We start from the raw sequence: 10,767 nt of genomic DNA, 5'->3' as shown, positions 1-10,767 counted from the left end.
CTGTCGAGGAAGATGAAGCTGTTAACTGGATATGAATCCAAGGTGATGGAGAGTGCTCACGTGGATGCTGTTATGATTCTTGGAGAAGTTTTCAGTGAAAAAAATGAGAAATACAATTTTGGAGGGCAAAATGTCACTAAGAGCATGCAAAAATTAGTGCCAACGATAATATCTCATCGTCTGTGCCCACCACCTGAGGAGATCTACAGCATTCATCGGAAATTGTCTGGGGTTTTCTTGCTGTGTGCTAAACTGAACGTCAAAATCAACTGCAGAGAATTATTTCAAGATGTGTACGAAAAGTACAAGTCAGGATGCGCAAGTTCTTGATGTGTAGAATTTTTATTGAATGTTGAACGTTTTTTTCTGAATTATTCGCTACAATGGGATTCAAATACGAAAAATAGAAGTAAATCTCGAATTATTTTCTTGCTCTCGAGTAAAACCAATTACTGTATTACATTAATGAACATAAATTCTCGATTTTCTAACTTGATCCATTGATGTGAGAAAATAAAAATGCTGTTGCTATAATTATTTAAGTAATTTTCTGACGATTACGCCAATTTTTTCGCTAATTCTCCAGTCTCGTACATTTTTTTAACGTCAGTACCACCGCCGATGAATTCACCGTTCACGAATACTCTAGGAACACTTCTGGCACCTGTAATTTCCCCCAGGATATCCTGGACCTCGTCGGCATCATCTCTGTGGTCCAGCTCGATTGAGTTGTACTTTTGCTTGAGTTTGTCGAAGGCCTTCAATGATAAAAAGAATTTCAATAATAAATAATCAGTCAATCTGTTTGTATTTATGATTGAATCCTCAATTATAAAATGAAATTTAATTCAATCACTCACATCTTTGGCCATTTTGCAATAAGGACAGTAGCTCTTGGAGAAGATGACGACCGTCTCGGAATTGATGGTTTGGGCTACCCATTCTTTCTTTGCGTCAGACATGACTCGTCTCGTGCTGGAAATTGAACCCATGATTCTTTTGCTAGACAGATTTCAAAATTATCCACAATACCCTCTGAATTTTATGAAATAGCTTCACAAGAATTTTTTGAATAAATGAATTCCTTCGTCCCAATGGTTGATTCCTGACAGATGATTTACCTTTCAGTGGATCTGTGAACTCGATTTTTCTCGAATCCCCGATGATGACGTTTCACGAATTGATTGAGGTTAAGCTCAACCACGACTCCAACGAGATTAATAAAAATATGAGGGTCATTTGACGGTAAAAATATCGCATCGGTAATTCTACGGTCATTTAAATTTTTTATACATTTTATATTTATATTCAATTTTATCAGCTGTGATTACAGTAAATTTTCAGATAACTGAAATTCATTAGAATTTTTATTCGGTATTGTCTAGCGGTTAGGATATCCGGGGATATTCTCTTACTAGAATTTCCAATAACACCTGAAATGGGAAAATGTGAAAAATAATTGAAACCCCCATTTATTACTTCCCTATTGTTTACATCGTATTCATTATTATCGCGTTGAAGTTAAAAAATAAAAAGCGGTGAATATCCTAGAGAATTAAATCGCTGTGCCCCTTTCAAGATTGAGTTTCGTCTCCCTCGTGTGCTCGCCATAGAATCGTTCCAATTTATTATTGAATTTGGCATTTCTTTCGTTAATATAATCGATATCTGCATCGTCATTGTGGGTTCTTCGTCTGCTGTATTTCTCTCGTTTGGCGATTCTGAAACAATAAAAAATTTCCGACAATCTCACGTTGAATTTGAAAACGAGATTGTGTATTTAAAAAAAAATGTTGAAAAGAAATTCGCACTGTTTCTCCAGATCCTCCACCATCTTGTCGACAGCCTCTTTCTTGTCCTCGTGAAGTCCTTGAAGGATTGTATTCCTGTCTCCATAAAATGCAGGACCCAGTTTCTCCTTCGATGCTTCATATGCTTCCATATTCGGTTTCATTCCTTTAACTAATCGATTGTACTGCCTGATAGTGGCCTGTTCGTAATCAGCAAACCCAGAGTCTGGGTTCTTCCTCTTCTTCTTCCTCTCGAGTCTCGCTGCCTCTATTGCGTCGATGTGCAGGAGCTTCTGTCGATCGTAGTCCAGTCCCTGATGAAAAAAAATGTCAGTGAAATCCACATAGAATTGAATTGCATCAAGTACAATTTCATCTCAATTGAATTCCTCACTTTCTCTTCTGCATCTTTCCTCGCAGTTTCATCACTTAAAATCCACTCAGCTTGACGTTTCCTGGCTTCCCAATTAGCTGGAAGTTTCATCCTCTTGTCCTCCTCAACAACTTCCTTGTGATTTTGGTTCCTAGCTTCATTCTGCAATATAAAAAATCCCAGGTATTCACAATTATTTTTTACTCCTGCCCTTGAAATTATTCCTCCAGAATTCCAGTCGACGTATTATATTTTTCTATTGAAATTCCATTGTAAATTCCTCTCGTCTTCCAGTTGTTGACATTAGATTGAAGGTTAACAAAGTTTTTCCAGAATATGTTAAACATTTTCTGACGTACCCTTTTATTATGCAATTCCTTCAGTCGTCGCATTCTTTCCGCTTGTTTCTCAGCAAAAGTCTTATCATCAGATGATCCTGGCTCCTCCATTATCAATAAATTGATGGAAAATTGTTTTTCACAAAGAAATCCAACAAAAACACTGGAAAATGGGAAGAAAAATTGGGGTTCCCAAATCGTGCTGCCCTCTAGTCCAGAAAAATCAAATTGTCTTTCAGGTTATGACTGTCACATGTGAGCAATAATAACCACAATAACCAAACCTCAAAGTGACCACAACAAATTCTGTGATCTGTGTTGTTTTTTCATTTAATCAATAAAAAAATGTTGCGAAGACAGGCCCGACTGAGGCGAGAGTACCTATACCGGAAATCAGTGCAGGATAAATTGAAAAATATTCAAGAGAAGAAAGAACGACTGAAGAAAAGTCTCGAAGAAAATACTCCAATTCACCCTGACCTCCGTAAAACAGCCCTTTATCTCCAGAGAAAAGCAGAATGGGAGGACGCAGGTAAATTTCATCATATTATTATTATTTACAGTGTATTAATAAAATTGTTAATAATGATTTCAGGTCCAGAGCTGGCAGCAGTGACAGGTACAGAGATGGGAGGAACAACTGGAGACCACGAGGACGATGAATACCGTTGGGCAGGTGTCGAGGATCCAAAAATCGTGATAACGACATCACGAGATCCTAGTGCTCGTCTCAAGATGTTCGTAAAAGAGCTCAGACTAATATTTCCAAACTCCCAAAGAATGAATCGAGGTAATTACGAGATGAAGCAGCTGATTCACGCATGTCGTGCCAACGAGGTGACAGATTTTATAATTGTCCACGAGCACAGGGGCATCCCTGACTCCCTGGTGATCTGTCATCTGCCTTACGGTCCAACAGCCTATTTCACGATGACTGACGTCGTCATGAGGCACGACATCCCAGACATCGGGACAATGTCCGAGCAGTATCCCCACCTTATCTTTCATAATTTCAAGAGCAAACTCGGGGACAGGGTCACCAGCATCCTCAAGTATCTCTTCCCAGTCCCCAAGGAAGACAGCAAACGAGTCATCACATTCGCTAATCACGATGATTACATCTCCTTCAGGCATCACAATTACAAGAAAATTAATGGGAAAGACGTGGAGCTCGTTGAGGTTGGGCCCAGGTTTCAGCTAAAACTCTACGAGATTAAATCTGGAACTCTCGATGCAGCTGCTGCTGCTGACACCGAATGGGCCCTCAGGCCCTACATGAACACCAGCCACAAGAGGAGATTTTTGTCACAGGAGGATGGCTGGCAGCAGGAGGACGATTTGTAATTCTGTAAGTGCTCGGTGGATGATTTGTAATTTTATGAAATTCTCATGCGTTTGTAATTAAAAATAATTCAAGACAAATTCGGATTTTCATTTTATTTTCAACTCTATGAGACAACAGAATCATCAGCGAGAATGAAAAAAACATGGTCATGGCATTTTTTTTTATTTAACTGGCCATCATTTCATTAATTATTCCTAATCCTTCAGCGATAATCTTCCACAATTAACAAAAATCACTCGTCAGTTGAATAAATCACGAATGAGTAATGCTTGTTAGGGTACGCATTTTAGTAATACTTCTGTTGTATTCTTACATTTACGATCCTTGATATAAAACTTGTCCAAACACTTCTGTCTCAATAATTTTTATTTTCGTCAATTTCAAAATAGAAAAGAAAAAACAATATTTAAAAAAAAAAAGGGGGGGAGGGGGAGTTAGGACAAAATATATTACTTAAAACAACGTACAAATGTAGATCATAAAAATTGTTAAATAATAATAATTTAAAAATAAATATTGAAATAATCGGATGGGATTTATCCAATATTTTTCCTTCTTCAAGGGAAGTGGACAGGAAACAATAAAAACTGAATTCTCAAACGTGAATCGATTGTTGAAAAATATTTCAATATTTCTGGATGATTTTCTGAATGTTGCGCTTTTAGGATTGATTCTTCGATTAGAAAAGATGGAATGGATGGATCAACTGGTTATCGATATTTAGTCAATAGATTTGCATTTCGTTCACTTGCTATTTTTTATTCTCAGGCGACTAGAATTCCCCTCCCTTCATGCTGCCTTCGTGTCATTGAAACATAAACAATTATTCGTCACGTTTGAGGACACCAGCTGTCTTCAACAGAAAAAAAAAACTAAGAATTTAACAGAATTGTCGCTAAAGAAATATAAAATATTAGTTCATTATTTTCACATTTCCATCATTCTGTCTTCATCCTTTTAATTGGTAAATTCGATTAGCTCGATTCAATTACTTAATAATATCATTGTCCCTCCTCTCTCATCATTAAAAAACCTGTCGATGAGTTTTTTCAGGATGAGGGGATGCACTAATAGTTCCTAAGATTCATTTTTTTAAAAATGAATGTTGAAAAAGAATATCAAATTTTCCAAAATTACCGGATACATTTGTACTTCAGTTTTCGTTCTATTTTGGAACATTTGATTTCTCCGGAAAATATGATTATCGAAATGTAAATCAACATTTGAATCTTCCTAGCTAATGATTCATTGAGAAAACGACAAATCAAATTATCGAGTAAGGAGATAAGTCTGAATTTCGGGGCAGGAACTCAGTGAAAACTAAACAGGGCATTTTATTGCACTCAGGTGTCAATCAAATTCTCAAATGAGTCTTAGCCCAGAAAATCGTCAGTCGAAATCACCAAAAGAATAATTTTTCATCTGGAAATAATTTATGTAATGAAAAAGAATCCATTTGTTCATCTAATAACAAAGAAAAATAGATAAAAATTCAATTTACGGCTCGCAAAAAGAGTTAAATCTTTCTGAAAAATCTGTTTATTTTTGCACTAACAATTTTCAATCTCAGCGCATGCTCGGCATAAATAGATTCTCACAAATAATTACTAAACGATTTATTTGGGACAAGACTCGTTCGAAAGCTTCTGCTTTTTGACTGTGGGATCGAAATAGTGAGAGTTCGAGTTGAGTAGACAAGACTTCAAAGAACCGCGAGAGAGGGAAGAAAACAATAAACAAAGTTTTTCCATAATCGGAAAATCTCTTTACGTAGCACCTCAGAAATATTCTCCGCAGAACCATTTAAATCGAGGTGTAAGTACGATTCACAGAGATTCTGAATATTCTCGAAGAAAAATGTTCCATGAGAGGAAAAAAATCTAACGGCTGAAGTAAAAATCATCAAGATCTTACCCCACGATTAAAAACCTACGAACTTATCTCCTTAATAACTCAATCACAGAATGACAACATAAACACGAGTTTTCTCATAATCAACGAAAGAAGTTTCAATTTATCGAGGTGCGAATAAACGAGTGGGAGTGAATTGATTTAAAATTTATTTTGGCACCAAAGTGAACCTTCAAATTTTTTCCCCACACCATCAATAATAATCTCCGATATTCAATTTAATTCCGATAATTAGCTGCCACCATTGGAATTTTCGTGATTAAATGGTGGATTAATATCGAGTAATTAATACACTTACCCACTCGTTTTTTTTTCCCTCTGAGCATCACCGCAATTTCGATTACTTCAATATTTCTTCTCGTCTCGCACATCGCTGATTTATATTCCCTCATTCACTAATTCATAATCGATCTCTCACACTCTATTCCTCGCACACACATACCATTCGGTCCCAGAATTACAGGGCAAATCGTCAAAAAAAATATTGCGAACAGCCCTCGACTTTAATCGGAATTTTTTTTGTATCAGCCCGGACTCAATTACCCCACCATTCCATCAATTTTCCACTCCAATAAGAAATACTGATCCTTGAATTTCGGAATAGCCAACAATTTTTTACATTTTAATTATTTACTGCTGCAATAACCGCGATTGTCCATTTTACCGTAATAATACTGAATAGCTGATGCTTTCGAATTCGATGAAGAAATTCTCAAGGAATTCCAAAAGAATATCGCCGTCAATGAAATTTTCACAAAGTTGATATTTTTCCCTCTTTTCGATGTATAGAATATCCTTCGTTGAGAAAGTCTTTGGTGAGCAAATTTTATCGTCAAAAAATTTCGAAAATACCTCGGGTTTTACTCAGTAAAAATGCTGTCACACTCGCGAGTGAAAAAAATTGTTGGATCGAAATTCGACTGAAGGACCAACGAAGATAGCGTCACCGGTGATAATTTAACTCTACATTTCATATTTCAATTTGTCGCTTGAGTCATTTATCTCATAATAACTCAACATTACCCCAAAATCTTCTCCCAGCATTTCTTCTTCTCTCTTCATTATTTCTTCTTTACCAGAATGTATAACCGCCCTCTGCAGCACCACCGAGGAATGAGCCCTTCTTTTGCGATAGTGCAACACTGTGACCTGCCATGGCTGCCAACTGTGCAGCATTGGCAACACCTGGTGGTGGTGGTGGGGGTAGAACTTGTTGCGAAAGCCCATCGAATCGTCCACCATCGAAGCCGTTCTGTCATTAAAAACCACCCGAATTAATTAGGATAGGGGACGGTAAAGTTATGATTTTCTAAAATTAATTTTCTTTTCAAATCAAATGGGAAGATGAAGCGGCAAAATTTGAAAATTCAACAAATGTCAGAGATTTGAAAAATCGCAAAAATCCGGGAATCCCCGCGGGAACTAAGAGAGGTCGCAGATTATTGGACAAATTTCGGGTGGGGGAGGGGGCGGTAAAGGGAGCTGAAAATTTTTGAAAATTCTAACAATCCCGAACGGTTGTCGTGCCACATTAATAATTAATAAATATAAGAGTTCATGCCCTGTATTTGCCATTTAATCCGCTAACCCATTTCCATAAAAAACTTACGGGTACCAGCATAGTTGGTCTGACTGGTGCAGGCTGCATGGCAGCAGTCGGATAATAAGTTGCGGCTGCCAATTGCGGATAGTACTGGAGTGGACCATAAGCTGTTGGATATCCGGTTAAATATCCCCCTGGATAGCCCTGGCCATACATCGGCTGGTACATCTGAACGAGGAATGACAGATTAAATATTAATGAGGGGGTGAAGTTATTAATGGCTTCATTCATTGTTGCCGCAACGAAGAGAAATTATACAAGATTTCACATCCTCTTTTGTGGAGTTCATTAAATTCACGGAATTTTTTTAAAGTGTTAAAAACATTCACCGAAATTTTTACTGGAAAAATGGATGATCAAGATCGAGTTAATGAAATTTAATTGGCATTACCATGGTATGTGTCAGTGTTTGGTCATATGTCGGCGGTGGTGGCCCTTGCGTTGCATAAAATTGTGGCTGATTTGGAAATACCCCATAAGGACCAGCCCCTGCAACTGAAAATTCATGATAAAAATCACAATATCTCTCTGGCTATTCAACTAAATTCCCAGGAAACGACAATTGTCGCAAAGTAGAAAATTATGAGAATTACCTCCATAAGCTGTGGGCTGGGCTTGCGGTGGTACAAATCCAGTGGGTGGATGCGGTGCCACGGGATATGCTGCAACACAATTCCAATAAAACTGTTATTTTTTTTCAAATATAGGAAAAAAAAATAATGGAAACAAATTGTCTTTCGAATCTAAGCCAAAGGTACATGTACCATAGCCCGAGGAAAACTGACGAGACATTTCCTTGTTTCCATAAATCAATTTTTTTCAGTGATTTTTGGTGAAAGGATCAGCCTCAATTGCCAACAATCGATTATTTTTTTATCGTCATAGGTCCTCTTTGATAATTTATTTGGTGTGAGTGATTGAGATAAATATTTGTGGCTATTCTAACTGCTGGAGGTAATTATGACGATAGAAAATTGACGATTATTACAGTGGCACTCCCAAACCCAAGTATATCTTACACATGACATACACCGTTTTTATCCAAGAAAGAAAATACTAATCAAAGCTCAAACAATGTTAGTCACTAATTTAGTGTGGGGGGATAGAAATAAATAATCAGGTAAAACAATTGGAACGATCGGAAGAACGGTAACGTCGCCCTTTTTTACCACCACTCGAGTTTACCACGACTTTTGTTACTCATTCTTTTTAATTGTTTGTTACTCATTCTTTGAAATGTCATGGTGCAGAAAATTGGGCGATTGGTTTCAACAAGTCAATCAAATTTTTCGATCATGAAATAATTTAACGTAACCCTTCGTCAAAATTCTGTCAATTCTCGTTGCAATTGTAGTAATTTTCACCCTCTGTACATTCCAAAAAATTATTTCCGCCAGAAAAAAATCCTCGAGACAACTAAATTTCTACAATCTCTACATAAAATTGCGGTTTTAAGTTTGTCTCAAACAAATCTGGTTGACACTAATCAATTTAATTGGCAGAAATAATTTTTTTTGAGAGAATTGATCGAATCGAAATCTCTGGAATTTTTAATTTTTTGAATATCTCATGAAATTGGCGCAAAAAATCTGAAATTGCTGGAGAATTTTGACAGAAATTCAAGAGAATTCTCGGGGTAAGAATTTCATTGAATTTTTTCATGTGTGGATTGTTATCGTTATTGCATTAGTCACTTGAAACTTGAATTTCGAAAAATTTGAATACAAATGAAATAATGTCTCATAGCAAATAGCGTTACACAACGAACTGTAAATAACTAATTACAGAAGACTAATTGGAAAAGCAAGAGCTATAACTCCTAACACCAGCGAGATGTAGAATTTGGATAATCCTGAGTTTTCATAAATAATTGAATCACTGAAAGGACTCGAACTCGTGGTTTAATCGAGTGGTGAAGAAAAAAAAATGTGTAATTCATACAATGAGCATACGAGTGGTAACAATGATAATATATATTTTTCTTTATGTATATATATATGTATATATATCAAGTTCCACACATTCAAAAAGTATCGTGACAAGATTCAGCAAACCACAAATTTCTGCAAAATATCCAATAAATAAAGGTCTCAAACATTATTCAAAAAAATTGTAATATTCCTTTTTTAGTAAATTGCATAGTATATTATAAATAATCAAATTGAGTGATCAGAGTATTGACTGGCAGAAAAGTGTAACATTCATTGATTCAAACTTTGAAAATTCAACAAGTCGTGATTAAATTACTCAAAATCGCCCAACTTCATTACATAATTTATCTTTTAGTAAGTCTAAATTACACGCCCTGCCGTAGCACCAAAACTTCGCAAAAATATTGCAGATTATTGCAACATCTGACAAGCGGATAATCCATTTTTTGTCATTTTATTTATTGAAATAGTGAGATTTCTCTTTATTTTTTATTGTTTTTTTTTTGTGTAGTTTAGTTGCTTAAGCTCGGCAGCAGTGGATGGACATGTTGTACTCTAACATAGAAGTCAGCCCACACCAAATTGTCCATGATAATTGAGTGTCGTTCCAAATTTTAAAATCAACTTAAATAATCTCATGCCTCCAATGAATTACAGTGAAAAATAGTATTCCGTTATGTTAAAAAATTTCACAACTTTTGATAATGAGATTTCAAAAATTTTCATGAACAACACTCAGTGGATAAATTCATGTGTCAGTGCCACGGTGCAAACAATCATCGAATCCAATAACAATTGATTATAATATTAATGCTAGGTACCACTGGACAATTGTAAAATTTCCTGCTTTCGATTTCTCTGATATTGTCATTGATATTTTCAACATTGAAATATCGATACGTCATTGATTTTCGGTTTAGTCCGACATGTCTATTCATTATTTTCTCATGTTTCTGCATTATTTTCAATAAAAAAAAACCATCAATCAAAGAAAAAAGTGAAAATAAATTTTGAGAATTAGAGAGCCAAGAAATTACTCGTCCGTTTTATTAGAAAATTGTGCCCATTTTCTAGACGGGAAATTTTTCTTTTATCGAAATGCTTTAGGTGGAACGGCAGAATTTTCTCAATTTTTTTTCTCCCAAATTTATATTTAATTTTCCTCATGGAAATGTTTCTGGCTTTTTAATTTTTATTCTGTAAAAATTAGGGGATTTGCTTGAAAAAATTCTGGCTTGAAACAACCCTGAACCAAAAGTTTTTTATATATTTTTTAACGCTATTCTTCCTTTAAGCTCACTATTAACAGTATACATGTTTAAATTTTTGCGCACATGCACATGCACTTCATGCCGAGAAATCACTGCGTTCCTTGATATCGCATTTCATTGTTTATCACAAAAAATATTGAATTCTAATTGAATGAGATAGAATCGCTCATATCGATTCCGAAGCGATTTCTCTCGAGAACGGAGT

At 35.8% G+C, this 10,767-nt stretch overlaps 5 protein-coding genes across 8 annotated transcripts in view; 2 read left to right on the top strand and 3 right to left on the bottom strand.

The window, feature by feature from the left end:
- Coq8 (ubiquinone biosynthesis protein COQ8, mitochondrial) overlaps positions 1 to 542 on the top strand; it is a 2,662-nt gene extending 2,120 nt beyond the window's left edge. Inside the window, exon 3 of the mRNA XM_011303438.1 lies at positions 4 to 542. Coding sequence (XP_011301740.1) covers positions 4 to 330 — 327 coding nt within the window. The 3' untranslated portion in view covers positions 331 to 542. The remainder of the gene's footprint in view (positions 1 to 3) is intronic.
- On the bottom strand, positions 324 to 1,231 carry LOC105265647 (glutaredoxin-C4). Of its 3 annotated transcripts, none has more exons than XM_011303235.1 (3): positions 1,122 to 1,231; positions 861 to 975; positions 324 to 758 (listed from the first exon to the last, which is right to left on the bottom strand). In XM_011303235.1, the coding sequence occupies exons 2-3, from the start codon at positions 960 to 962 to the stop codon at positions 558 to 560; spliced, it is 303 nt and encodes a 100-aa protein (XP_011301537.1). In that variant the 5' UTR covers positions 963 to 975; positions 1,122 to 1,231; the 3' UTR covers positions 324 to 557. The 3 variants fall into 3 exon arrangements, with proteins under 3 accessions (XP_011301537.1, XP_011301536.1, XP_011301538.1); XM_011303234.1 differs by having other exon boundaries at positions 327 to 758; positions 861 to 1,002; positions 1,122 to 1,220; XM_011303236.1 differs by having other exon boundaries at positions 327 to 758; positions 1,033 to 1,124.
- Positions 1,232 to 1,449: 218 nt separating this feature from the next.
- On the bottom strand, positions 1,450 to 2,696 carry LOC105265641 (pre-mRNA-splicing factor Syf2). The gene is made up of 4 exons (XM_011303226.1): positions 2,523 to 2,696; positions 2,185 to 2,325; positions 1,812 to 2,104; positions 1,450 to 1,721 (listed from the first exon to the last, which is right to left on the bottom strand). Exons 1-4 carry the CDS (start codon positions 2,610 to 2,612, stop codon positions 1,556 to 1,558), a joined length of 690 nt encoding a protein of 229 aa, XP_011301528.1. The 5' UTR covers positions 2,613 to 2,696; the 3' UTR covers positions 1,450 to 1,555.
- Positions 2,697 to 2,756: 60 nt separating this feature from the next.
- On the top strand, positions 2,757 to 4,360 carry LOC105265640 (U3 small nucleolar ribonucleoprotein protein IMP4). The gene is made up of 2 exons (XM_011303225.1): positions 2,757 to 3,033; positions 3,097 to 4,360. The coding sequence occupies exons 1-2, from the start codon at positions 2,847 to 2,849 to the stop codon at positions 3,843 to 3,845; spliced, it is 936 nt and encodes a 311-aa protein (XP_011301527.1). The 5' UTR covers positions 2,757 to 2,846; the 3' UTR covers positions 3,846 to 4,360.
- Positions 4,361 to 5,504: 1,144 nt separating this feature from the next.
- LOC105265638 (DAZ-associated protein 2) overlaps positions 5,505 to 10,767 on the bottom strand; it is a 9,074-nt gene continuing 3,811 nt past the window's right edge. The window contains exons 2-5 of one of the 2 annotated variants that reach the window (XM_011303223.1): positions 7,954 to 8,022; positions 7,752 to 7,855; positions 7,367 to 7,528; positions 5,505 to 7,009 (exon numbers count right to left, since the gene is read on the bottom strand). In XM_011303223.1, coding sequence (XP_011301525.1) covers positions 6,830 to 7,009; positions 7,367 to 7,528; positions 7,752 to 7,855; positions 7,954 to 8,022 — 515 coding nt within the window. In that variant the 3' untranslated portion in view covers positions 5,505 to 6,829. The remainder of the gene's footprint in view (positions 7,010 to 7,366; positions 7,529 to 7,751; positions 7,856 to 7,953; positions 8,023 to 10,767) is intronic. The other variant, XM_011303224.1, reaches the window with a different exon arrangement.

Source organism: Fopius arisanus, unplaced genomic scaffold, assembly GCF_000806365.1.
Source record: "Fopius arisanus strain USDA-PBARC FA_bdor unplaced genomic scaffold, ASM80636v1 scaffold00031, whole genome shotgun sequence".
NCBI lineage: Eukaryota > Metazoa > Arthropoda > Insecta > Hymenoptera > Braconidae > Fopius > Fopius arisanus.
Note: the sequence above shows the minus strand (reverse complement) of the source record. Positions and strands in the feature narration are given on the sequence as shown.